Here is a 27,781-nt window from a genome sequence, read left to right as displayed (position 1 = left end):
TATCCTGTCTTCCGACAGTGGCCAATGCCAGGTGCTTCCGAGAGAATGAGCAGAACAGGTAATCGTTGTGTGATCCATCCCCTGTTGCCCACTCCCAGCATCTGGAGTGGGTTCATAGGCATTGCAAGACTGGCTCAGATCCTAGCACCATCTAGTGCTGTATGCCAACTCGGACAGTGTCCCAGTTGCTGCAGAGAAAAGTGTGAGAACCCTACCGTAGCACGTGTGGGGTATTCCGCCCCCCACGTTAGGCCTCAGCCTGGACTGCAAGGGAGCAGAGTGGCCTGAAGTGCAGGCCACAAGAATGATTCCAGGTCTGGAAAAACCTTCCTTGTAGTGAAAGACAGAAGAAGCTCCATCTCTTTGGTTTCTCCAAGGGAAGGCTCAGAGGTAACTTGATTCGGGTTTACACACCCCTGCATGGGAAGGAGGTTCCTGATGGCAGATGGCTCTGTCATCAACAAAGTCTGAACGAGATCCACAGCTGGGAGCTGCGGCAGACCGGAGAGAAGGTGCACATTTTTGACAGACACTGGGGCAGCCTTACCAAGGGACATGGTGGATTCTCCTTCCCTTGGGGTCTTTAGAGGGCGACTGGCAGGGTATCCTCGAAGACATGCTGTCGCTCTGCCACGAGCTGTGGGCTTCATGCAGAGATCACAGGGTGAGTCTCTGGCCTGCGTTATGGAGATCAAACTAGATGATCCCAACGGACCCTTCTGGCCCTCAAATCACCTTTAAACGAGAGAGTTTCACACTTGGTTGCTTCTGCAGGCTGAGCCCGTTGCGCAAGCCAGGGACTCCTTGCATTCTTCTACTTCCCCTACTAGCTCCTGTGGGCCACCCTCTCATCCCTTTCTATTTCTGGGACTCCCCTCCTCAGCACATATGGCTCCATCCCCCATACAATACCCCATACATATGGCTCCATCCTCCGTCCCCCATATGGCTCCATCCGCCATACAATTATCCCCTGTTCACCTCCCATTCCTGAGGCTCTATCTGCCTCCCCATCCCCTATTCCCCCCTTCTCCCTATGTATTCCCCCTTCCCCCATATCAGGGTCCCTCATTTTCCCTCTAGCCGCGGTTCTCTATGCCCCCATTCCCCCATGCCAGGGTCTCTGTGCTCCTATTCCCCCTGTACCAGGGTCCCCCATTCTCCCGCTCATGCCAGGGGCTCTGTACGCCCCCTCACACCCTGCTTTGCCCCTTCCCCCGGTTTTTATTTTCTTTCTATCTGGGAGCTAAGTCATGCAGGATGTCAGCCTTTCAAACTGAGATGGGGGGTTATGGGACACAGGAAGGTGTCATCAGCCTCTCCTTTGAGCTACGGACAATTATGGAGGTGGTGGAAGCTGTAGCTTTGCTAGCCAAAGACCAAGGGCTGGGTGCACCCCACATTTTGCCATTCCAGTTTTCTGGGTGTTTTTTTCCTGTTTTTTGCCAGATCCATGGGGTTCTGCCCCTTGACACCTAGAACAGGGCCTGAAATTGCGGAATTGATCAGCCAGGGCATTCAAAAGTGATCGCATTACAGACCAACAGAGAAATGTCATCAAAGTTGAGTGTAATGATGTGTGTGGAGATGCTTTGGTGGGAGCTTGAATCTTATCAGATGCCAGGAAAACCATGTTGAGAGAGACCCTGTCCCTGAATTACATGGTGGGTTGGGGAGAAGGTTCAGAGCCTTGACATAATGGGCTAGAGAGCCTCATTGAAATCACTGGAGCGATGCCACTTTACACCAGCTGAGAGTCTGACCGCATTGAGTCTCCTCCAATTTCTTCCATATGGGGTAGAATCCAGTGCCCTTGCTCATTAAGATGTCTTGTAATCTTCATGTGCGGGGTGCCAAATAATATCAGCCCGTCCCCTGCCATATCAGCCAGGGGACGGGCTGATATGGCAAGGGACAGGCTGATGTTAGTTGGCAATCTGTTCTGGAGACAAGGTTCTCTCAGCCAGGCTGAAAGGGAACTGAATACTGGAAGTATCTGCATCAGAGTGAGTTACTTTCCCTTCCCCTGCTCAGCAGGAAACATTAACCCCCAGGCCCAGCCTGTACCCTATATATCTATGCCTGTCCCGAATTAAGAACATAAGAACGGCCCTACTGGGTCAGACCAAAGGTCCAGCTAGCCCAGTATCCTGTCTTCCGACTGTGGCCAATGCCAGGTGCCCCAGAGGGAATGAACAGAACAGGATGAAGTGATCCATTCCCTATCGCCCATTCTCCGCTTTGGGATTTGGAATCCAAATGCTGCGGGCTTTTTGCTCTGCTGGATCTTGCAGCCTCTTGTAATGATGCCTCTGGCCGGACGTCTGCCTGGATTGAACCCAGGAGCTCTGGATCTGAAAGCTCAAGGCACGGCTGCCTGAGTGATGGGATCAGGGCCCTCAGCTGAGAGGCTGCAGGAAGCTCATAAACGTCCAGAAATAGTCTGGCCACTAGATGGGGACACACGAGTCACCCGGTGTGGGTTATTCTTCGGGTTGGGGTGAAAGTCCCAAAGGCCGCTAGAAACCGGAGGTCCCTGAGAGGCCAGCCCATGGCCTCCTGCCCTCTCCAGCGCCTGGCTCCTCTCTCCAAGTTGCAGGGAGCTGCTCGTTCAGGAGCCAGGAACATCTGGGGAAAGTCCCCTCTGTGGCCAGCACTGCCCTGGAGGCTCCCAGACTTCCGACCATCCCCACCGCTAATATCAGTTCCCAGTGGGTACCCAGATCCCTCTCCCACATGCTAGTTCCTGGAGCCAGGGCAAGATTCCCAGTTAGGCCCAGGAGGCACGTGCCCAGGGGTGCTGGCAGCGTTCTAGGGGTGCCTAAAAGTTAATAGTGGGTTAAAAGTTTCATTTTTGAATGGAAAACACCAAGGGCAGCTGGGGGGGCACTGAAGACGCTGTGCCTAGGGGCGCGTAAGGTCTCAATCTGGCCCTGCCTGGAGCCCCCACTACAGGGGCAGGGGTTACAACAGCCCAGGATATGTCAGAGCCAGGGTCCGGCCCCGGGGGGGGTGCAGGGTTCCCGGGGGGGGGGGTCTCTGAGGGAGGATGCGAGGATCCCCCATTGCAAGTGGGGTGCAGAGTATCCCCCACCTGCCCTGGGGCGGGGGCTCATCCCGGGGAGGTGCGGGGGTTAGACACTGCTCCGCGCCGGGGTCTTTGGTGCCTGTTCGGGGCGGGGGGGGGGGGGCGTGACGGGGGGGGGGGGCGGGGCTCTCCCGATCGCCGTGCTCTGGCGAGCTCAGAGTTAAAACCAGCGAGCTCCGAGAGCCGCCGAGCCCCGGGCCGGAAGGGAGGGGCCGGCGCGGTCCCGGCCCACGTGCGGCGGGAGCGGGGAGACCCAGCCGCAGAGGCAGGACATCGCTGCCCGGGGGGCGGATCGGAGCCGAACTGGGACCGGAGAGACCCCCCCCATCCAGCTCCGGGGGTCTGTGCAGCTGGGGCCGGCAGGGTCCCTGTTCCAGCCCTGCCCTCCCCGTGCATGTTCAATAAACCCCCCGTGCTTAGATCCCAGCGGCAGCTCCTCCATGGGGCCGTGCCCGGACCCATCGCTACAAGGGGCCAGCTGCTGCCCCCCCCCGGCCCCGTGTGCCTGGAGATCCCTGATTCCCCTGCATGGGGCGCGGCCCATCTGCCCCCAGGGGTCTCCCTGCCTCAAAGAGCCCCTGGGAACATCCCCCCCCCCCCTCACCCCCCAGGCGCATCTCACCGGTTTCTTCTCCTAAACAGGATTCCCCGACCCCAACCTGGCCGGGATCCCCCGCATGGAGCCAGGGGAAGAGCCGAGGGCCCTGGATCTCCAGGGCTCCGAGGAAAGAGAGACCCCGAGAGGCGCCCACCCAGGTGAGGAATGAGCCACACCGGCTCGGAGACCCTCCGGGAGGGAAGGGAAACGCTGGGATCCCAGCAAAGCCGCCGGGAGCCCCCCAGTTCTGTCTCCGCTAGTGTGGCAGCACGTACACGCCTCGCTCAGGTGCGGTGCCCCGCGGTGCCAGGTGCTGCACAAACACAGAGACCTAGTGCCTGACCCAAAGAGCTTTCACCCTTAAGAGGCAAAGGCAGGCAAAGGGTGCTGGGCGGGAAAGGGATGCAACGTACAAGGGTTTGGCCCGACACAGCTCCGTGTATCGGGCCCTAGCAATGTATGGCCAGATCCACAGCTAATGTCAATCCGTGTTGCTCGTTGATTCGCACCAGCTGGGATCTGGCCCATTGACTCCAGTGTAGTGATGCCCATTTACACAAGGGTGGGATCTAGCCTGATCCCCACCTTAAATACCAGCTGGTACTCCCCGCTTCCTTCGTCCTTGTTATAAAAGATTAAATGAGCGTTGCAATATGAGTTTCAGATATATCCTCGTTATTCAAGGCTCTGAGTTTTCGGTCCTAGCCTTCTTATCACATACAAATATAAATAATTCCTTAATCATCTCGTCTCACTCAACAGGTGCCCTGTCCTCATGGCAGGTGTCACTCCCAGCTCCCACCTGTCCTGCCTGATGCCTGGCAGGAGCCCTCCCTCCCTTCAGTCTTTCTCTGGGGACTCAGCTGGGCCACTGGAGCAGACCCCGCCCCTCCTCTCTCTTCAGGGAAGGGTTTGTGGGATTTCGATTCCTGCCCATCAGGTTTTCTGCTCCGTGACCAACTACTTGGCCTCCCCTCGCCAGCACAGGGAACGAGCCCTGGCTGGATTCTCTCTCTCGCTCTCCCAGCAGGTGCCGGGGCAGCCAGTGAGAACGAGGAGGAGAATCCCCAGCAAGAAGGGCCTGCAGAACCTGAGCGACACGCGACGTCCTGGAGCCCCGAGCAGGGAGACGTCGGTGGGGCGGGACGGCAGGGAGGAAACCTCCCAAGGGAGAGCTCTGCTGAGCGAGAAGGAGATCCCTGGCAGCTCCGAGACTGCTCTGGGCGTCCGGAGGGGAGACTGGCCATATGTGGGCAGTGTGGGGAGAGCTTCTCTCAATACAAAGACCTCGCTGAGCACCAGAGATCCCATAGAGAGGAGAGGCCCCATCAGTGCCCTGACTGCGGGAAGGGTTTCACCAGCAGCTCCCACCTCCTCCAGCACCAGCGCACCCACACTGGCGAGAGACCCTTCCAGTGCCCCGACTGCGGGAAGGGCTTTGGGGTCAGCTCCCACCTAGTTGTCCACCAGCGGGTCCACACTGGGGAGCGGCCCTACAAATGCCCCGACTGCGGGAAGGGCTTCAGCCAGAGCTCCCACCTGGCCAAGCACCAGCGCACCCACACCGGGGAGCGGCCCTACAGGTGTGCGGCCTGTGGGAAGAGCTTTGGGGACAGCTCCTACCTGATCCAGCACCAGCACGCCCACACCGGGGAACGCCCTGGCGTGGGCGGTGAGATGGGTGCAGAGGACAGGCCTCACCCGTGCCCCCAGTGCGGGAAGAGCTTTGGCACCAAACTGGCCCTGAGCCGGCATCAGACGGTGCACAGCGAGGAGCGGCCCTATGAGTGCGCTGAGTGCGGGAAGAGCTTCAAGCTCAGCCGGCTGCTCATCCAACACCAGCGGATCCACACCGGGGAGCGGCCCTACCGCTGCCCCGACTGCGGGCAGAGCTTCGGCCGCAGCTCCCACCTCCGCTCCCACCAGCACATCCACACCGGGGAGAAACCCCACCCCTGCCCTGACTGCGGGAAGGGCTTCAGCCACAGCTTCCAGCTGGCTCAGCACCGGCGCGTCCACACGGGGGAGCGGCCCTACGGGTGCCCCGCCTGCGGGCGCAGCTTCAGCCACCGCTCCACCCTCATCAAGCACCAGCGCACCCACACCGGGGAGCGGCCCTACCACTGTGCCCAGTGCGGCAAGAGCTTCAACTGGAGCTCCGCATTCATCAAGCACCGCCGGACCCACTCGGAGGAGCGGCCCTTCCGCTGCTCGGACTGCGGGAAGGGCTTCCGCGAGAGCTGCACCCTCATCCAGCACCAGAAGATCCACTCGGAAGAGAAACCCTACAAATGTCCCGACTGCTGCAAGAGCTTCAGCCTCAGCTCCTACCTCGCCAAGCACCAGAAAATGCACACGGCCTAGGGACGCTGGCGGGGGACCTGCCCTGCCCGCGCAGGGGTGTCTCGGACTCACAGGTCGTGCCCACTCATAGCCCCGTGCGGTCCGTGGGGGGAACCCCCTTCAGTGTGACAGCCCTTCTCGGGGGTCCACTCTGTCTCGGGGGTTAAGCCCCTCCACCTCCCGGAGACGCACCTCTCTGAGCCTTAGTACACCTGTTTCTCGCCGTCGGCCCCCTCAGGGAGTCCACTTGCTCTGGACCTCCGGGGCCTCCACTCCCAAAAGGAATAATGCCACCCTGTTCTCTAGACCGGAGCGACTCTCGGCCAACGTAAAACAGGAGGGTTTATTGAGCGTTTGAACACAGCATAAGAAACTCTCAGAGCGACTCCTGAGCTGAGCCTCCGGGTCGCCAGGTCACCAGTTGCTGGGGTATCCATTCTCCAGGCCATTGGCTGGGGTCCCAAGTTCCCTTGCCGGTCCTCTGTAACAACAAATTCCCTCTCCCATCACCTCATTAAACCAGTAACACACAGGGAAACTGAGTCCCACCCCCTCTGCATGCAAACCATTGGAAAAAACAAGAAAATCCCCCACTTCGTCACAAGGGGCATTGTGGGTACATTTCTGGAGTGGGTATGCACCCCCTGCTTGCACAGAGATGTCCTCTTGTCTTCCCTCTGGTGACTGGAGCGTGTATCAGAATTTGTGTGGAATTTGTGGCCCTGGAGGTTTTTAAGAACAGTTCCAGATCTCGAACAGCTCCCACCTCTCATTGAAGGTCTAGGTATATTTGATCCTGCCTCAGTGTGGAGGAGAGGACTAGATGACTTCTCAAGGACGCTTCCAGCCCTCCATTTCTATGACTCTGTGAGTCTGCTGCTAACCCCTAAACTGATTGAATTTCTCATGGGACGAAAACTTTGAATGTCAGAGATTTTAAAAATTTGATTTTCACCCCGATTTGTTGAAAGCTCATAATTTTTCACAAAATATTATTGGGGGAAATATTTCATTTTATTTATTGTTTTGACTAATTATGTCTTCTGTTATCTGAGAGGCAGTGTGGTCTAGGGCAGTGTTTCGCCACCAGGGCCTTTTCTTGTGGCAACAGCCTCCTGGGCTGTGATGGGGGCAGAGGGGCGCACAGCAGTGGCCCCTCTCCCAGGGCCGTCAGCAGTGATTGGTGTCTGCCCCCCTCTGGAGACAGACACGCTGCAGGTGCAGGCAGCTGGTAAATTCCCCACTTTCCCGGGGGTAAGGTGGGCAGGCTTCAGCCATGGGGCTTCGGTCTCCATCCACGCAGTGGCGGCTCTGGTTCAGGCTCCAGCCCCAGGCTCACCATCCCCTATGCACACCCCTATTGTCCCTGGGCCCCGCTGCCTCCCTGCCCACCTCTCCAACCAGGGCTTAATCTGTCCCAGGGCTTGCCGGGGCTGAGTAAGTCTGCTGTGAAAAGTGATATTAGCAAACATACAAAGATCACTTTCACAGCAGAAAACTTATCAGCTAGCAAGTCTTAGGGGGGAAGAAAAAGCGCAACCAAAAAAGCAAAAGAAACCACAAAAAAGACAAGAACACGGGAAGCACCTTATTTGTGTTTCTATTCTGTTTATGTCCAGTAACAAATAGAGACAGCTGTAAATTATTTTTATTACCGAGTCTGAAAAAACTCTACATAAATTACAATGATTTGGACATATGTGCATATTTATATGTTTTTCCTAAAGTTAATTAAATATTTTAGGAAAACTTGTCAGCGCGGCCACCAGCAAGAGTTGGTGGCCGCACTCTGAGGCCCCCAAAAAATTTGTTGTGAGATCCCCTGGTCTAGTGGATCGCACACTGCACTGAGACATGGATTCTATTCCCAGCTCTGCCACTGGCCTGCTGGGTGACCTTGGGCAGGTCATGTCACCCCTCTGTGCCTCAGTTTCCCCATCTGTAAAATGGAGGTGATGATACTTGACCTTTGTAAAGCACTTTTTGAGATCTACTTGAGGAAAAGCACTGTGTATAAGAGCGTGGCAGTATTATAAATTTTAATATAAAGTAAAAGTCAAAATGATAAAGTAACATTCATAGATTCCAAGGCCAGAACGACCATTGTCATCAGCCTATCTGACCTCCTGCAGAACACAGGCCATAGAACTTCCCCCAAAAAATTCCAAGAGCAGAGCTTTTTGAAAAACAAACAATCTTGATTTAAAAATTGCCAGTGACGCAGAATCCATCACTTCGTAAATTGTTCCAAAGGTTAATTACTCTCAATGTTAAAAACTGACACCTTATTTCTAGTCTGAATTTGTCTAGCTTTAACTTGTTATACCTTCTTCTGCTAGATGTAAGAGCCCACTATCACATATTTGTTTCCCCTGTAGGTACTTAGACTGTGATCAAGTCTATAACCTTCTCTTTGTTAAGCTAAATAGATAGACTCAAAGAGATCAGTCGCTGTGAGGCAGTTTGTGGGGCTAACTGGTGTGATCATTGGAACCCCGCAGGAGATGGACTGGTAGAGCTGAAAGATGTGACTACAGAAGAACAGGGTCCCCCAGGGTGAGCCTGGGAATGAGTTCTCCGGGCACTCGGAGGCAGTGTTTTACATGTAAGTCACTGGGCTAGAGCTCTACAAATCTGGTTCCGTGACTGCCCCAGCCTCTTCATGAGATTGTGGGCATCTCTGTCTCAATTTCCCTATCTGTCCCTTTCTCTGTTTAATTGGTAATTTCTTCAGGCCAGGAGCTGTTTCTGAGTGTGTTTCTGTGCAACGCCCAGCAGAACGGGGCCCCGAGATGCTACTGTAATGCAAACAAAGAAATGGGAGTGTGAGACCTTACTATTTCTTTACTACCATGACAGAGTTGTGTGGCCCAGTTTGGGCAAGGGTGGGATGCCTTAGACCTGGCTAATTTGGACACCTTGGTCTTGGATACCTTTATGTGGATGTCTCCTTGTTTTTCTAACAAATCTTGTTTCAGTAAGATCCATGTTGACTTGGACTCTCAGGAATTTCCCAGAAGGATAAATGAGCCATCAACCTTTCAGGACGGGTGGCTGAATGGGACCTAACTCGGCTTGTGAATTATTATCTAAAGGGTTGAAGCCAAGTGACCATTTTCTATAAGGTGTGTCACTCCCTGGGCTATGTCTAAAGGACAGGTCAGTTCAGCCAAACCCATCAGGATCCCTCCTGACCCTGCCCAGCCAACTCAGGAATTATGGTCCAGAGGGTAAGAGTCCTCCTATGGCTGTGTCACACCCAGCCAGTGGAAGATGCTGGATAACCAAGGCAAGTTGAAGGGGTGTAAGGTTGCAGCAAGATTTCCTTTGCTTAGTGGAGTACTTGTGGCACCTTAGAGACTAACGAATTTATTTGAGCATGAGCTTTCGTGAGCTACAGCTCACTTCATCAGATGCATACCGTGGAAACTGCAGCAGACTCTATATATACACAGAGAATATGAAACAATACCTCCTCCCACCCCACTGTCCTGCTGGTAATAGCTATCAATATCAGAGGCACTATCACTAACACTATCAGAGGCTCGTTCACCTGCACGTCCACCAATGTGATTTATGCCATCATGTGCCAGCAATGCCCCTCTGCCATGTACATTGGTCAAACTGGACAGTCTCTACGTAAAAGAATAAATGGACACAAATCAGATGTCAAGAATTATAACATTCATAAACCAGTCGGAGAACACTTCAATCTCTCTGGTCACGCAATCACAGACATGAAGGTCGCTATCTTAAAACAAAAAAACTTCAAATCCAGACTCCAGCGAGAAACTGCTGAATTGGAATTCATTTGCAAATTGGATACTATTAATTTAGGCTTAAATAGAGACTGGGAGTGGCTAAGTCATTATGCAAGGTAGCCTATTTCCTCTTGTTTTTTCCTACCCCCCCCCCCCGATGTTCTGGTTTAACTTGGATTTAAACTTGGAGAGTGGCCAGTTTGGATGACCTATTACCAGCAGGAGAGTGAGTTTGTGTGTGTATGGGGGTGGGTTTTTGGAGGGGGGTGAGGGAGTGAGAGAACCTGGATTTGTGCAGGAAATGGCCTAACTTCATTATCATGCACATTGTGTAAAGAGTTGTCACTTTGGATGGGCTATCACCAGCAGGAGAGTGAATTTGTGTGGGGGGGTGGAGGGTGAGAAAACCTGGATTTGTGCTGGAAATGGCTTTTAGATAAGCTATTACCAGCAGGACAGTGGGGTGGGAGGAGGTATTGTTTCATATTCTCTGTGTATATATAGAGTCTGCTGCAGTTTCCACGGTATGCATCTGATGAAGTGAGCTGTAGCTCACGAAAGCTCATGCTCAAATAAATTCGTTAGTCTCTAAGGTGCCACAAGTCCTCCTTTTCTTTTTGCGAATACAGACTAACACGGCTGTTACTCTGAAACCTTTGCTTAGTGGGAGGTTCCTGTGGTTTAACCCCATCTCTCCCAGCATTCTCTGGTTGCTGATCTCCCTTGCCCGGGGTGAGGGGACTTCAGTCTGCAACGGCTGGCATCAGTCCCATCTCACCTCAGTGAGGATCTCAAAAAAGTATCCGAGAGAGGCGAATGCCTCTATCTCTAGGGTGGTGGTGGGGAAAGCCAGCTAGGGTCTCTCCCTCTCCTCAGCGGACCCCAAAGGACACAACCCCATCCCAACTGCACCCAGTCTGCTCCCATGTACAGCAGTCACGGAACTTTCCAAGCCTTAGTGTTCCATCTGCCCCCATGGCTATGGAACATTCCTGACCCCAAGATTCCATCTAGCCCAGGTTCCAGGCCCCAATGTTCCACTGACCCTGGAACCTCCTGAGCCTCAAAGTTCCAACTGCCACAGACCCCTCCTAGCTGGAGCAGTGAGTTGGGGGGGCCGGGCACAGGGGAGATGCAGAGAAGAGTCTCAGTGAGAGGCGGCTCCGGGGGAGGGAGAGAAACAGCAGCAGAGACAGGAAATCCCCTGCCTGGAGGAAGCGGCCACAGGGACAAGGGGTTGGGAGCCTGAACCACAGCTGGGACCAGAGAGATTCCCCCCAGCCAGCCCTGGGAGCTGCATGGAGGGAGGCGGGGTCTGTGCAGCTGAGGCCAGAAGGTTCCCCCCCTTTGCCCCCGCAGCAAGTTTCAGGGCAGCACAGGAGATCGGTGCAGCAGAGTGCCCCCAGCCACATTCGGGAGCCATGGAGTGCGTGAACACAATAGGCTGCTGGGAACAGGAGGGGCTGCTCCCTGAGAAGCCAGACAGATGGATGTTCCCAGGTGCGGGGCACCCAGCTCCTCTCTCCACAGCGCTTACCAAGCTCCTAGTTCTCCTGGGCCCAGAGCAGCCCGAGAAGCTCCCAGGTATCTGGCCACACCCCATCTCCTTGACCTAAAATGGGTGATGTGGGGGCAGGAACCCATGAATTGTCAGATTCCAAGGGGCTTTTCACAGTCAAACCTGGTCTTTGCAGGGCGGTTTCTCACTGTGTGACTTCAATAAACAAGGATTTTTTTTTTTTTTTTAGGAAACTAGGAAAAACAATCCCATCATGTGCGACTCTAAGAATCTTATCTCATAGGTGACTGGCGTGGCCTGAGCCCCTTTTGTTTTGTGGACCAGCCCCCAGAGGGGGATGTGGCTAAGCTTTTAGCCCACAAGCCACACAATTAACTGGTCGACAAGCACTGAATGTAGGATCAGCTTTCCTGAGTTCTCTCTCTAGCTCTGGGAGGGATGTGGGGTAGAGCAGGACTCCTGGGTTCTGTCTGCAGTGCTGGGAGGGGCGTGGAGTCTAGAGCAGTGGTTACAGATCAGATCATAGGGGAACACAGTGTTTTGGCCTGTTCCTTACAAAAGACAGTCCCCTCCCGGGCCTGGAGATGCTGGAGGTTCCCAGGCATTCTGCGGCCCTGCCCCAAACTATCCATTCCCAGCAGGTGTCCAGACCTGGCTCCCCAGTGAGGCCCTAGTTCCCAGCTGGCTGTGATCACTGTGGCGCCTGGGGAATGACCCCCTGCCCCAATGCTTTGCACTCTCCTGGCTCTGGTCCTGGAGCCCCAGTTATAATGGCCTTGGATACATCAGAGAAAGAGCCCCCTAGGGTTTCCCTGGGGGCTCTTTGGGAGGGAGAAGGGTTCCCTCTTTAGGACCATCCTGTGGGGGGCGGAATTCCCGGATTTTGTGGGGCGCTGCATTAAAGTCCAGCCAGGCCCATAATGGGTCCCCCAATATCTGCTTCTGCTGTGAGTTCGCTCTCGGACTGTGAGCCTACAAGGGTCCGGATCCCCTGCCCCACTCAGCCCTAGCTAGGGGGTCTGTGTTATCCGCCCCAGGGAATCTGCACCAGTCCGCTGAGCTCCCCCAACGCCGGCTCCTCGGGGTCCCAGCTGAACCCCCAAACCAAGACCTGGTGCCAGGGTGGGCATGGACGGGCACTGGGGCAGCTGGGCAGGGCCACCGTCCCGGCGAGACCGGGGCATCGGAGATGGGGCAAGAGGAGCCAACGGATGTGGGTACGCCAGGGATGGGGGGGCCAGGGGGTCTCTCCTGAAGGTGTGGGGAACTGGTGCATCCTCCACAGGAGGGATCTATCCCCCCCTCTCTCCAGCCCAGCCCCCCGGGGGGGACCCTGCATCCTTCCGCCCCGTGCAGAGCCTTTCCCGGCTCCTGGGGCCGCCAGGCCGGGCTATCCAAAGCGGATCTTCCCGGAGCGGAGCCGACCGAGCCGACCGCGGGGTTGCAATAGCGCAGGGACCTTCCTGTCCAACCCCCCTGCCTGCACCCTGGGCCGGGGACTCAGGCAGCATCCGCTGCCCAAGGGGCCGGACCCCCTGTCTGCAATGAGACCCCCCCGCGCCCCAGGGGACCAACCAGTAACCCCCCCCCACCCCGTGCGCTGCAGCCGGGCGGTGAGTGGGGGCGCAGGGGCGGCGGCTCCGGGGAGGGAGAGAAACAGCGGCCGGGGCAGGAAATCGTTGCTTGGACGAAGCGGCCGCAGGGCCGGGGGGGTCGGAGCCGAAGGGGGGGCTGGGACCGGAGAACACCCCCCCCACACACACAGCTTTAGGGCAGTGCTGGGAGAGGTGGGTCTGTGCAGCTGAGCCCAGCAGGCTGTCCCCCCACCCCAGCCCACCCCCCAGCCTAGCAGCGAGCCCCCGGGACCCCACTGGAGGTTGTGGTTTGTACCGCTTCCTTGGAGCAAAGTTACTGACCCCAGGCAATGAAGGGGAGTCGTGTGCTGAGATCTCCCCCCCCCCCCAGCAATTCGCGTGAGAGCCATTGAACCAAACTGTCAACCCTGGATCTGCTGGAAACCACTCCCTAGCTCCTGCACCTCGGCACGTTTAGGCTGCTTTTTGCAGCTCTGGCGTGGCATGAAAAGGGTTAACACACTGTGTGGTTTCAAGGCCCTTAGGTGATGTTTGCAAAATGACTTCTACTGCTAAGTGTGACTTATTCGTCAAAACACCTCTTCCCTGTCTCTTAGATCAGATCAGTAACTTAACAGCCCTCGAGTGGGGTTCCCCTACAGCCCAGGGGGCCCCACTGTGCTAGAACTTGGGTGGGGGGTTTTTTCGGATGAGATTATAAATGTAGTTGACAGAGGCAATAGTGTTGATGTAAGATAGACTTCTGTAAGGTGTTGGCATTGCTACTGAATGACATTTTGAAAAAAAACTAGAACGACGTAAAATTAACCTGGCGCACATGAGAGGGACCAAAAACTGGCGAAGTGATAGGTCTGAAAATGTAACTGTAAAATCATCAGCAAGTGGGTGTATTTCTAGCGGGGTCCCACAGGGATCAGTTCATGGCACCCCACTATTTAACATTTTTATCGATGACCTGGCAGAAAACATAAAATCGCCACTGATAAAGTTTACTGGCAACACACAAAATGGGAGGAGCGATGGATAATGAGGAGGATAAGTCACTGATACGGAGCGATCTGGATTGCTTGGTAGACTGGGTGCAAGCAAACAATCTGTGTTTTAATATGGCTAAATGCAGGGGTGAAAGTAACATTCAACACTTACCAGAGTAAGAGGCGGGGCCTTGGGTGGAAGGGGCGGGGCTGGGGGGGGTCAGCGTCCCCCAGCCAACCCAGCCACGCTGCCTGGCCTGCGCCGCCTGGGGCAATTTAAATCGCCGGCCCTGGGGCAGCTGCTCCTTTTGCCCTCAAAGCAGGGTCCTTTGCCACAGCAGCGCTTTCACGTTGGCTCCATACGGGCCGGTACCGAAGGCCACCTTTTACCAATACGCCGTACAGGCCCGTACCAGCTTACTTTCACCCCTGGCTAAATGTGACTATAGAAACAAAGGATGTAGATGATGCTTACAACTTTAACCTGAGAAGCAATGCCTCTGAAGACTTGGAGGTCATGGCAGATAATCAGCTGACCATGAGCTCCCCATGTGATGCTGTGGCCGAAAGGGATAAGACATGATTTAGTTGGTGTTGGTCCTGCTTTGAGCAGGGGGTTGGACGCGGTGACCTCCGGAGGTCCCTTCCAACCCTGATCTTCTCTGATTCTATGCATAAGCGGATGCATACACAGCAGTATCTTAAGTAGGAGTAGGATGGTTATTTTACTTCTATATTTGGCACTGATGTGACCACTGCCGGAGTACTGTGGATTCCATTCTTGTGTCCACAATTAGAGAAGGATGTTGCTACATTGGTGAGAGGGTTCAGAAAAGAGCCCCAAGACTGATTAAAGGATTAGAAGGATTAGAAAACAGGCTTTATAGTGATAGATTCAAGGAACTCAATCTATTTAGTTTAACAAAGAGAAGGTTAAGGGGTGACTTGATTACAATCTTTAAGCACCTGCAGGGGGAACAAATATTTGATAATGGGCTTTTCAATGTAGCAGACAAATATATAAGACAATCCCATGAGTGCAAGCTGAAGCTAGACAAATTCAGACTGGAAATAAGACATATGTTTTTACAGTGAGGGTAATTAACAACTGGAAGATTTTACCAAGGGTCGTGGTGGATTCTCCGTCATTAGCAATTTTAAAATCGAGGGGATGTTTTTGTCTAAAAGATCCGCTCTAGGAATTATTTTAGGAAAGTTCGTTGGCCTGTGTTAAGCAGGAGTTCACAACAGATGATCACAACGGCCTCTTTTGGCCTTGGAATCTGTGAATTGTACTGGGTGATGCACAGATCCTGACTAAGATCTGGGCCCCCATTGTGCCAGGCCCTGCACAGACCCAGGCTGAGATCAAGCCCCATTGTACCAGACACCACACAGACCCCTACCAAGATCAGGGTCCCCCATTGTGGCGGGGCTGCATAGACCCTGACCGAGATCAGCGACAAACCCCTTGCCCCTCCTCCCTCCCCAGCGCAGGGAACGAGCCCCGGCTGGATTCTCTCTCTCTCCCAGCTGGAACGGGCTGCAGGAGCAGAGTGGCAGGGGAGGTCCCAGAGCCGGCAGGTGGCAGGTGGCAGGGCAGGGCAGGTCCCTCCCTGCCAACCAGCCAGCTCCAGGGGAGATCAGAGCTTGGATCTGAGTCATAGTGTTTGAGGTTCATTCACTCTCTCCCAGCAGGTGCCGGGACGGGCGTGAGAACAAGGAGGAGCTGGGACCTTCTCAGGAAGAGGTGTGGCAGGAACCCCTCAAATGTCCCTCTTGCCACCCGAGCTGGGGGAGCCGCTGACCATCTGCAGCCAGTGCGGGAAGAGCTACAGACTGAGCACCCAGTTCCTGCGGCACCAGCGGACCCACGTCCGTGAAAAACCCTTCAAGTGCGACGAGTGTGGGAAGAGCTTTGTGGACAGCTCGGCCTTGCTCACACACCGGCGTGTCCACTCCGGGGAGCAGCCCTACCGTTGTGCCGACTGTGGCCGGCACTTCAGCCGCAGCTCCAACCTGATCCGGCACCAGCGCACCCACCGAGAACTGCGGCCCCACCAGTGCCCCGATTGCGGGAAGAACTTCGCTGAGGCCTCCTGCTTCCTGCAGCACCGACATTCCCATGCAGGCGAGCGCCCCTACCTCTGCCCTGACTGCGGGAAGAGCTTCCGCCACCGCTCCGCCCTCCTGGCCCACCGCCGCACCCACCTGGGGGAGCGGCCCTACACGTGCTCCGATTGCGGGAGGAGCTTCCACCAGAGCTCCCAGCTCTCCGCCCACTGCCGGGTTCACCTGGGCGTCAGGCCCTTCCAGTGCCCTGACTGTGGGAAGAGCTTCTTGGACAGTTCCTCGCTGATCATCCACCAGCGCATCCACACCGGAGAGAAACCCTACAGGTGCCCCGAGTGCGGGCGCAGCTTCAGCCGCAGCTCCAACCTCCTCCGGCATCAGCGCATCCATGCCAGGGAGCAGCCTTTCAAGTGCCCCCAGTGTGGGAGGAGCTTCCGGGATGGCTCAGGTCTGGCTCAGCACGAGGGGTCCCACCTGAAAGCCAAGACATACCAGTGCACCCAGTGTGGGAAGGGTTTCAGCCAGAGCACCACCCTCATTAGGCATCAGAGGATTCACACCGGGGAGCGGCCCTACACCTGCCCTGAGTGCGGGAAGAGCTTCAGCCAGAGCTCCACCCTCTTCCGACACCGGAGGATCCACACAGGCGAAAGGCCCTACAAGTGTCCCCAGTGTGGGAAAAGCTTCATCGAGAGCTCGGCCCTGATCCAGCATCAGAGAAGTCACACGTGACAGAGGCCACTAGGGGAGTGCATCCGTTGGAAGTCAACCATTGGCCAGTATCAGTGTGGTGCCGGCAGGAGCAGGTGCCTGGAATATTATGGATTCATTGGCAGGAGGAGAACATCAACCATTGGCCAATGTCAATGTGGCATTGGCATGACAGCATGGCTGGAACATCGTAGATTAATTGGCTGGAGGAGAGCATCAGCTATTGACCAATATCACTATGGTGTTGTTGTGCATTTGTGTCTGGATTATCATAAAGTAATCAACCAGAGGAGAAGGTCAACCACTGGCCAATGTCAACATGGTTTTCGTGTGAGAATGTGGCTGGATTATCGTAGATTAATCAACCTGAGGAGAAGATCAACCATTGGCCAATGTCAACGTGGTTTTGGTGTGAGAACGTGGCTGGACTATCACAGATAAATTGACTGGAATTTTCAAATGACCCTAATGGTGTCAAGTGACCAGGTTCGAAATCCCCCCTTGGAAATCCCAACCATAGATGTGGAAGGCCAGAAGGGACCATTACAATCACCCAGCCTGTCCTTATGCCTAGCACAGTGATATACTGACATTCTTGGCAGTGTGTGGCGGAGGTGTGGAGTCTGGTCAGTGGTAATTGAACTTTCCTGTCTCTGTACGAATTGTCTTTTCCAAGGCTGTTTGACGTGGTATTTAACAAGGTGAAACAGCAATCCCCAAAACAAGAACCCATCATTTCTGCCATGCAAATGGACCAAATGTCAGTGTTTAAAGTGACCTGCAGAGGGGGGGAAGTTAAGGCTGGGTTTGGGCCCCTTTTCTTGATCTTTTATGAAAAAAGTCTGGCCGTTTTATTTTTTTTAAATTCTGCTTGGTTTGGGTGTGTCCCACAGTAAAGCCGTATCTACACACATTTGTAGCTGTTTCACTACACCGGTCTAGTTAAAGGGGTGCAGCCCCCATAGTGTGGGCTCAGTTATTCTGTTATGAAGGGACTTTTTTTATTATTGCTATTCATTTCTATTTACCGTAGTGCTTCGGAATCCTTGGTGTGGACCAAAACCCCACGGTGCTTGGTGCTGTACAGACACGGAACGAGACGTCAGTCCCTGTCCCAGAAATCGTACAATCAAAGTCTAGAACAAGAGACAACAGATGGATACAGACGGAATGATGGTGGAGTACAAGGAAACAATGGGACACTGCTGGTCAGCATGACTGACCATGGTCTCAGCACCAGCGGTCTAAACACTGTCAAGTTTTTTGTAGGACTGATGGCACAGGAGGGATTTGAAGGAGGAGGATGTTTAAGGGGGAGCCCCTCCCCGGCATGAGAGTTCAGCATGGGAGAAAGCGCAAAGGGTCTGGTTTTAAAAGGTCAGTCCAAACTGGATTGAAAAATGGCCAGTGATGGAGAGTCCACCGTGACCCGTGGAGAGTTGTTCTTATGCTTAATTATTATTCTCACGAAACTTTGCCCCTTATTTCCAGTCTGAAATTGTCTAGCTTCAACCTCCAGCCCTTAGATCTTGTTATGCAATGTAACTGTATCAGTTAAAAAAAAAATAATAAATCACACCCCGACCACCAAAGCTCTGCTGGAAAAAGACGTAGGGGAGACCCAATGATACCGGTGAAAAAGGCCGTGTTGCTGGAATAGCTTATTCTGCCTGGGGAACTGATAGAAGCCAAGCTAAAGGAACTCTGTTGGTGGCATAAGCTAGGTCTCCGCAAGGGGGCTTGCTAGTATAGCTCTAACCGGGGTTCTCAAACCTTTTTTGCTGGGATGGGGACCCCCTTTGAAAATAGTTCAGGCTGTGATGCTCCCCCCTCCCATGCCATCCTTACTTCTGCGCTGCTGCTGGCAACGCGCTGCCTCCAGAGCTGGGCGCCTGGCCTGCAGCCACCGCTCTCGCGACCCCCCTACAATAGTCTTGTGACCCCCTTTTGGGCCAGGGCCCCCAGTTTGAGGAACTCTGTGCTATAAACTACACGTTTCCCAAACCCGAAGCAAAGCTCTGTGTAAGCGCGTCTCTCTTACCAACAGAAGCTGGTCCAGTAAAAGATACTAGAGTACCTCACCCACCTTGCCTCTGATATCCTGGGACCAGCCTGGCTGCAACAACACGGCATAAGCTACACGGCAGACTCTTTCTAGTGTAGACGAGACCCAACTCTGTGTGGCTAGACCACATGGGGAGGGGTTTAGGCGTCTACTCCGTCCATGCTTCTGTAGCAGAGATGTCTTCTGTTAGATTCAATCATTCCACTGGCCCTCTGTGGCAATGCAGTGGGTGTAGGGAATTATTCCCTTGGGGTTGGAGGGGGGGCGGGGGTCAATCCAGCAGCAGGTGCTGTTGGTGGGGCTGGTGGCAGGAAGGTCTCCACGCTGTTACAGGCCCGCTCTGGGGAAGTGAGGAGGTTAGGAGCTTCGTAACTTGAAGTCTACAGTAGATTCCTCGTGAGATGCAGCTGGTGGGGGTGGAGGGTATGGGGGCTGTTTAAACAAGGATCTCTCACTTGGCACTGAGATGCGGCCGCTTCTGGAGTGGAGTGTGGGGGTGATTAACAGGAACAGTGCTTTAGGAGGGAAGTGAAAGAGAATCCTGCAGTCAGTTGAAGCCACAACTGGGGGGCATGGCGGGTAGAGGGAAATGAAATGGAATTACCCAACTGGGATGCTATTTTTATTGCTGTTTGTATTACAGTAGCAGCCAAAGGCTTGAACTGAGGTCAGAACCCCATTGTGCGAGCTGCTGCCCCGACACACAGTGAGACAGTCCCTGCCCCCAGGAACCTAAAGCCTCTAGGTCAGGGGTCTCAAAGTCCCGGCCCACGGGCCATCTGCGGCCCGAGAACCTCCCCGCTGCGGCCCGCAGAAACTTTTTTAAAACTTCTTTCATCCCTCCCCGGGGGAAGGGAGCAGGCAGGAGAGATGCAGCCCCGCTGCCGGCTCTGTCTGCTGCAGGTGCCTCCCCCCGCAGCTCCCACTGGTTGGGGGAGAGGGATGGAGATACCATCACCAGTCGCCGGGCAGAGTCAGCCGTGGCGGTTGCATCATTGGTTGCCGGGCGGAGTCAGCTCTGGAGGCCAAGTCACTTTTTTCCACAATGAACATAAACAAGTCAACGTAGCGAACACAACTCTCTGATGCCCACCTGGCTGCAATCCTGAAGGTTTCAACGGCTCAGTTCCCTGAGGCCAAACATCAACAAACTGGCAGAACTGAAGCATTGCCAGGTGTCTGGCAAACACGAAAAGCTCTCTGGCAGGCGAAGCATTGTATCAAGTGGTACGACAGCGGTATTCTTTCCAAGACATTCGAAAGAAAAAATACACTAGAAACATTTTCTTTTCTACACACCATCTTCAGTGACATTATTGGCCCGCTGGGAGGATTTGAGGACTGGCCCTGGCCCGAAGGGAAATGGAGTTTGAGACCCCGATCTAGGTAGAGCGTTTTTCAGATGGGGACACCAAGGCTCAGGGGCTTGGGGACCTGACCCAGGAGCTAATAGCAGAGCCAGGAATTGAACGCAGGTCTCCAGCACAGCACCTTAACCAAGGCCCTGGCCCCATCCTGGTTCTGCCAGCAGGCTGCGGGGTCACGCCCCGATGCTGGGGGGAAAGATCTGAGCTCAGTTTCTTCCATTCAGCCCATCACAGTGGCATCTCTTGGAGCCAAAGGGCACAACCCCTACTCCCAAAGCAAGGGCACCCCAGGACCACAGTTTACACGTAGTCCTGTTTTTCCAGTTGGGGTCCCCTGACATGACACCCCCTCCCCAAACCTGCTGCTTGGGGACACCTGACCCAAACAAGGCAGGATTTTCTGACACTCCCCCACCTTCCCCATCAGATGTTTCGAATTTTGTCACTGGAAATCAGCGTGAAGAGCGGAAGGAAGTGCTCTCGCTCTGCAGATGCGTCTGCACTCCTCTCCCCCTCCCACATCCGTGGGAAAAGCGGGTGATAGAAATCTGCGTAATCATTTCCCCCAAACTCTGTTTCCAGCACCTCAAGCCGGCTCCTTCCCCCTCCGCCTGTGCCCAGACACTGTCTGCACAACGGGCAGGCGAGCCCGCCCGGCCGGATTTCTCCCTTTGCCATCATGCCCTGCGTCATCTAACTCCCCAGATCCCCGGGGATCCATCACGCTCCAGATCCTGACATGGCCAGGACCCCAGGTGCCTTCCCTCTGCTGTTGCTGTTGCTCGGGCCGCCTCTCAAAGGTGGGTTGAATTGAGGGAGCCAGGTTCGGTCAGTCTGAGCCCCCTTCCGGGTGCATGTGAAAGGCCCATGGGATGGAGGGTGTCTGAACTGAAAGCACCTGGTGGGGCAGCGGATTGAATGGGGAGGCAGCAGGGCGGAGAGGTTGGTTTGGCACCAGCCCCAGGTTTGGGGAAAACGGGGATGGGGATGGGAAGAACCAACCCTGGGCACTGCAGTTGGTTTGTGGGTTCCTCTCACTGCAGCAGCTGGCCTCAGAGCCAGGGGGGGTGGGCTGCACCGATTGAAAAGGAAGGGGTGACGAGAGAGAAGCAGACTCATTAGAAATGTCATGGCAGCCGGGCAGCATCTGGTGTGTCTATAAAGGGAGGGCAGTGGAGTTTAGGCCATGCTCCAGTTGTTAGACAAGCCCCAGCCTGGAGCCCCTTGGTCGTTAGAGTTGCCCAGGGCTGGGTGCCTTTGGCCATGAGCAATGTCCCGAGCCAGCTGCCCTCAGTTGTCATTGTCACCCCAGATCAGATGCCCTCTGTCCTTAGCAATGCCCCTGTGACCGACCCAGGGTACAATCCAGACTAATGAGTAGCTGTGTCACCCCTGCCCTGTAATCCGGGGTGCCCTTTACAATGCCTTGATGCTGTAGCCTCTAGCCTGGACACTGCTCACAAAGAGTTTCCAGCATGCAATTCACTCCCAGCTATCTCTGTGTGATCTGCAGCCAGCCAGCCACACCCTGGCTCTTACCAGCCTTGGTTATACTGCAGGGTAATCCCAATTCACTCCCAGTCTCAGATTTCCCCCCAGAAATCTATGTCCTGTATTGCCCAGCCCTCTCGTGGACACTACAAGTTTATATAAAATCTGTCATTTCATCAATAGAAATAATAGGCACACACCTTGTTACCCCAAATGGAGTTTCCCTGACACTTCACTTTAAACACACTGGATTAGATAAAGCAGCAAAACAAGTTTATTAACTAAAAAGAGAGAGATTTTAAGTGAGTATAAGCAATGAGTAGGGCCCTACCAAATTCACGGTCCATTTTGGTCAATTTCACGATCACAGGATTTTAAAAACCGGAAATTTCATGATTTCAGATATTTAAAACTGAAATTTCACAGTGTGGTAATTGTAGGAGTCCTGACCAAAAAAGGAGTTGTGTGTGTGTGTGTGTGTGGGCGGGGGGGTCGCAAGATTTTTCTAAGGGGGGTTCTGGTACAGCCACCCTTACTTCTGCGCGGCTGGCGGCGGCGGTGCTGCCTTCAGAGCTGGGTGTCCGGAGAGCAGCAGCTGCTGACTCGGAGCCCAGCTCTGAAGGCAGCAGCATAGAAGTAAGGGTGGCAAAACCGCGACCCACCCAGAAATAACCTTGTGACCCCCCCTGCAACACCCGTTTGGGTCAGGACCCCCAATTTGAGAAACGCTGGTCTTCCACGTGAAATCTGTATAGTACACAAAAAAACAGATTTCACGGGGTGAGACCAGATTTCATGGTCCAGGATGCATTTTTCATAGCTGTGAATTTGGTAGGGCCCGAGTAATGAGGCATGAACATCAGAAATGGTTACAAGAAACAAATCTAAAATGCAGCTGGTGCCGAACTTCACACACTATGTTAAATTCAAAGCAAAGTTTTCTCACTACATGCTCTCAGCAGTCTTGCTGGTCAAACTTCTTAGGTCAGGACCCATTCTCCAGTTCTCTCTCTCTCTCTCTCTCTCTCTGTGAGAGAGAAAGAGCTCCCTGCTGCTTTTCCTTACCTGTTGGAGCTTCTTTTGTTTCTCTTCCTGCTTGATGTCTCTCTTTACGGCATAAATGCAAATTAAGCAGAGCACCCTTTCCTTTGTTTGAGACAGGGCCTGTTTGCCAACCTCAGTTTGGAATATCTGCTATTAACGCCAAAATCTTATAACTTCCCATACAATGCTGCCAGACCTATTTTATCAGGACAGTATTGACCAGCAAATTTTGACTTTTCAAATGATATCTCACAAGGCAAACTTTGTAAAAGATTGTCACAATAGAGGTGTAGGGGGAGGGCATAGGGGTACATTCTGTCACAGCCCCCAGCCAGATGCCCTCAGTCATCAGCGTTGCCCCAAACTGGATGCCCTAGGTCAATAGAGATACACCAGCCTGGACACCCTTGATTCTTAGCGACACCCTAGGCCAGATGCCTTTATTAATTTCAGCCATCCTGGACTTGATGCCCTCAATCGTTAGTGATGCCCCAGGCTGGACACCTGCAACTTTGTCATTGTACCCAATCAGTTTTTCCCTAAACACTGCCCAACTTTTCAGTCCTTTTCAGTGTGTGTTTAGTGCGGGGGGGGCCTCCCCTCCTGCCAGTGAAACCTCCAGCTGAGCCACGGTGGCTGTTCAGAGGGGAAACAGCAGCACCTGGGGACAGCTCAGATCTCAGGCTGGATGTGTCTCAGGCCTCTGAGTGCGCACGGCTCCCTCTCTGCAGGGGTGCCCGGCCCTGAGAAGCCTGTGAACCCCAGGGATCGTGGGGCACAAGGGCAAATCCTTCCCACACCCCGAGTCTACCCTGGGGAGTCAGCGGGTTAAGACGATGAATGGACTCCTCTTCTGAAAGGTCCAGCCCCTGCCTAGCTCTCCTGCCTGCCACAATCCCCACTGGCCTCCCTGCTGCACGGCGTTCACCCCCAATCCTGCTCACACCAGTGCCCCCACCGGTGCTCCCTCCGCATTGTGGGAACCCCTCCTCCTGCCCCCTAACTAGCACCCCTAATCTGTGATCCCTCCCCATTGCAGGAATCCGTCCCCTGTCCCCCCCACTCGCACCCCTAATCTGTGATCCCTCCCCATTGCAGGAATCCATCCCCTGCCCCCCCCACTCGCACCCCTAATCTGTGATCCCGCCCCATTGCAGACACCCCTCCCCTACCACCCGAACTAGCTCCCCAGTCTGTGATCCCTCCCCGCTCCTGTAGCTTGTGTAGTCGCAGTTCACCACCTGCGCTCTCAAGAAACCCACCTCCACGAGGGGCGTAGCTACTGTCTCCACTGGCATTTTACAGCGCTCAAACCTGCAGCCCTCGGGGAGCAGGGGGCTTTCACCCCCCCCACCCAAGTGAGAAAGTTGCAGCGCTGAACAGCGCCAGAGGAGACAAGCCCTAAGAATCTTACCTCTCCAGCCTTCAGGACACCTGGGTTCTTCGCGCCCTCGGGCCGAGAGCGATGCAGTGTTGTCAACTCACCATATTTGGCATTTCACATAAAGCCCATCGTGTCTTTTGTATTGTAAAACACAGCGCACCTCTCCAGCCCTTGTCTTGGGGAAAGACACGAGCAAGAGTGACCCTTGGCGGCTCAGAAGTCAAATAAGGAAAACCACAAATTTATCATTGGGAAAAAAAACAACCCCACCCAAGACACTTTAAGCCAGTCTTATGATTTCAGGGGACCTGGTGTATGATTTTTGAATGCTTGGGAATGGCAATCCTGCAGCGGGACCCTAGAGGTTAAAACAAAAAAAACACCCCGGCTTTCTGTCAGCTTGTACTAGGATATCAAAAACAGCTATTTCCTTGTGGCGTGTGGTTTGGCGTGTGTGAAGAAAGCGCACAAGCTGAACCTTTGCTTTCTCCACACTGACTTCCTGTAACAGCGGGGGGGGGCAAACCGGGTGGGAGGGCTAACAGGTTGGGGCTGGGAGCCAGGAGTCCTGGGTTCAGTCCCCAGCTCCGGAAGGGGAGTGGGGTCTAGTGGGTTGTAGCCGGGGGGGGGCTGGGAGTCAGGGCGCCTGGGTTCGACCCCTGCTTTGTCTCCCGTTGGCCTGCGATGGAATGAAAATGCCTTTCACGGCCCGCAAGGCCACATCTATCCTTGCAGCTGCGTGGTAATAACAATCCCAGCGGCTCTCAACCTTTCCAGGTGACTGGACCCCTCTCAGGAGTCAGATTTATCTTGCGTACCCCCAAGTTTCACCTCCACCTAAAAACGACTGGCTTACAAAACCAGACATAAACATACAAAAGGGTCATAGCCACACTAGTACTGAACAACGGCTGCCTGGCTCATCGTTACCATATAATTATCAAATAAAGCCACTGGGATATAAATATTGCATTTACATTTCAGGGTATGGAGCGGTCTAGACAAGTCATTGGCTACATGAAATTTTAGTTTGTACTGACTTCGCTAGTGTTTTTTATGTAGCCTCTTGTGAAATCCAGATGAGGTGATGTACGCCCTGGAAGACCTCTGCGTACCCTCAGGGGTATGCGTTCCCCGGCTGAGAACCACTGTCCCCTTGTCATGAAAAGCCCACTTCTACAAGCGGCAGAGTCCCACCCCTCAGTTACATAAGTTATGCCAACAGAGGCTTAGTGTAGACAGCGCTTCTACCACAGACTAGCCCCGTTGCTTATTTCACATGCGGGCTTTCAACACAGCAGGGCCTCTTCCTCTTTCAGTTATCATCACCTGCAGCTAGGAAACCAGCTGGGGCTGGGGGCAGGCGGTTAACGCAGGGGCAAGCACTTAGAAACGCGAGGGCGCGTAGGGGGGTGAGAAAGACAGATTATAGTGGGGCGCTAGGACCACCCTAAGCTAGCTAAGGCTCAGAGAGCCCGCAGCTTGACAGAGGATTTCTCTAAATGCTCTAAAATCCCCACACCGACTGGATTTGGCTTGAAAACTGCTCTGGCCTGAGGGCTGCGGGGTAGGGATAATGGTCCGGATGTGAGGGGAGGGGAGTTTCTAATGTTTCGGAGGCTCGAACGCTCCGCAAACTGATTGCCCATGGAGCTGTGATCCGGGGTCAAAGCTGGCTCTTTAATCCCTTGAGACCAGCGATACAAGGCACTTGCTGCCTTGTGGCTTTTGAAGCTAAGCACCACCCACGGGCTGTGAGTCGGAGGCTCTTTGTACACTGCAGCGTGTGTCGGTGTAACTTATGTGACACGCGGGGGCTGGAGCAGTGAAGCTGACGGGAAAGCTCTTTCCCGTCAATTTAGGGCAGCTTGATTAGAGAGATAATGGCGGTGGAGCTGCGTGGCTTTGTGAGCTCTCTCGGGTAGCCGTAGCCTGAGTCGGGCCTGGGGGAGCAGTCTGAGCATCGTGTGTTGTGTGACTTAGCTGTTCTCAGGCTGCGGGGGGCTCCTAATGGAAGTTTGGCTTCGGTATTTCAAAGTCCACAAGCAGATTCATATTTTATTCCAGTAAATTCACTGACAGCCACCTTCGTTAGCTCAGAGTTAAGGTGTCCCGGGGCTGTCTCATGCCCTTCCAGAATGCTGAGTTCAGCAAAGCACAACTTCCGAAAACCAGGAAATACAGAGTTAAGGTAAACGCCCACATAACCTTAACTCTGCCCTCTTTGAGTGATGCCCCAACGTCATGGGCAGCGGATAGCATAGGCAGGGGAAGGCTGTGCCTCCCCAAACAGCATGGCGTGGCCCCGCCCACGCTCGTCCCCCAGGCTCCCTCCTGCCTGCTTCAGTTCCCTTCCCGCCAGCCCTCTTCTGTGGCCGAGAGGCTGGGGCCGGCAGGCTGGGGCTGGTGCACACAAGGCCCAGGGCTGGGGAGCTCCGGGGTTGGGGCTGGGGGTGCTCTGGCCGCGCCACCCACCCGGCACTCCAGGGCTGGGGGCATGTTGCGGGGGGGCAGCGGCTGTGTGTGGGGGTGCTCCTGGCTCCGGCGGGGCAGGGAGGATAGGAGGGGCGGGGCCTCGGGCAGAGGGGGAGGGGACAGGGGCTAGCCTCCCCCAAGGATGCATTCACCCATCGCCCATGCCCGACATGCCCATAACACACACACTGACCCTCCGCCTTTGTGCCATACTGAACAGGCGCGCCCTACACCTGCCCTACACTCACTTAGCCTGGTCCACAGAAAGAACCCCCCCATCAGCTAAATTTTGCATCCCCTGTAGCACCCCCATCACCTTCATGCGCCCGGTGCTGTCCGGCACTCCGCTTTCACTTACCCTCCTTTCAACCCACAGAGCACGCTCACCTCCCACCTCATGGCTGACAAGCCCCCGGGCAAGAAGACCCCTGTGCCCTGCTACTGACACACCCTACACTACACAGGGCTGTAATGACTGGATCTCCCAAGACACACGTGCAGGGCCGCCCAGAGGATTCAGGGGGCCTGGAGTCTTCGGCGGCGGGGGTCCTTCCGCTCCGGGTCTTCGGGGCACTTCGCTGAAGAAGCGGCGGCGGGTCCTTCACTCCGGGTGTGTTCGGTGGCACTGAAGGACCCGCTGCTGAAGTGCCACCGAAAATTCTCCTGGGGGCCCCTGAAAACTCTCATGGCGGCCCCTGAGGGGCCCGGGGCCGGGGCAAATTGCCCCACTTGCCCCCCGCCCCCTCTGGGCAGCCCTGCACACGTGCGCCTCTTTGATCACATACACGGGGTCAGGGAGAGGGGCTCACAACTCCCCCCCCCCCGCCCCAATCAGCTTATACAATCACAGCTCTGCCAAGCTGCTCCAACTAATCCCTCCATCATTCAGCATAGCTACTCCCAGTACAGGGAATGCAGCTGCAGTGCATGCAGATAATTCCCTGGGGCTCTTGCCAGCCCCGGGGGGCACAGTTAAGGTTACCAGAGCATTTGCCTTCACTTTATATTTCCTGGTTTGCAGAGGTTCAAGTTTTGCTGAACGCAACGTTATGGGAGGACCCAAGAGAGCCTCAGGCAGCCTTCCCTCTGTGGTTATGAAGATTTTTGAACAGAAAGAAGCGTTATTCGTGGGAGTTGGTGGTCATTTAGGCAGTTGTAATGCTACTGTGGTTAATGAATGTAATGACACCACCTACTCGCGCACGGTGCTTTGGCTCAGTACATTGAGAAAGGAGGTACATATCTTTAGCCCAATATTAGAGGTGGGGGAAATTGAGGGCCAAAGAGGTGAAG

General features: G+C 54.6%; 2 protein-coding genes across 2 annotated transcripts in view; both read left to right on the top strand.

Annotated features, from left to right (window-relative positions):
* LOC144267068 (uncharacterized) overlaps positions 1-27,781 on the top strand; it is a 620,395-nt gene that overhangs the window by 424,126 nt on the left and 168,488 nt on the right. Inside the window, 3 exon segments of the mRNA XM_077820732.1 lie at positions 5,048-6,045; positions 15,758-16,679; positions 19,212-19,215. Coding sequence (XP_077676858.1) covers positions 5,048-6,045; positions 15,758-16,679; positions 19,212-19,215 — 1,924 coding nt within the window.
* ITGAL (integrin subunit alpha L) overlaps positions 20,671-27,781 on the top strand; it is a 34,576-nt gene continuing 27,465 nt past the window's right edge. The window contains exon 1 of the mRNA XM_077820619.1: positions 20,671-20,894. Coding sequence (XP_077676745.1) covers positions 20,834-20,894 — 61 coding nt within the window. The 5' untranslated portion in view covers positions 20,671-20,833. The remainder of the gene's footprint in view (positions 20,895-27,781) is intronic.

The sequence above is a fragment of the Eretmochelys imbricata genome, chromosome 6 (assembly GCF_965152235.1).
Source record: "Eretmochelys imbricata isolate rEreImb1 chromosome 6, rEreImb1.hap1, whole genome shotgun sequence".
In the NCBI taxonomy this organism is placed as follows: Eukaryota; Metazoa; Chordata; order Testudines; family Cheloniidae; genus Eretmochelys; species Eretmochelys imbricata.
The sequence above is the reverse complement of the archived record's forward strand: the minus strand, read 5'-3'. Positions and strand labels throughout refer to the sequence as shown.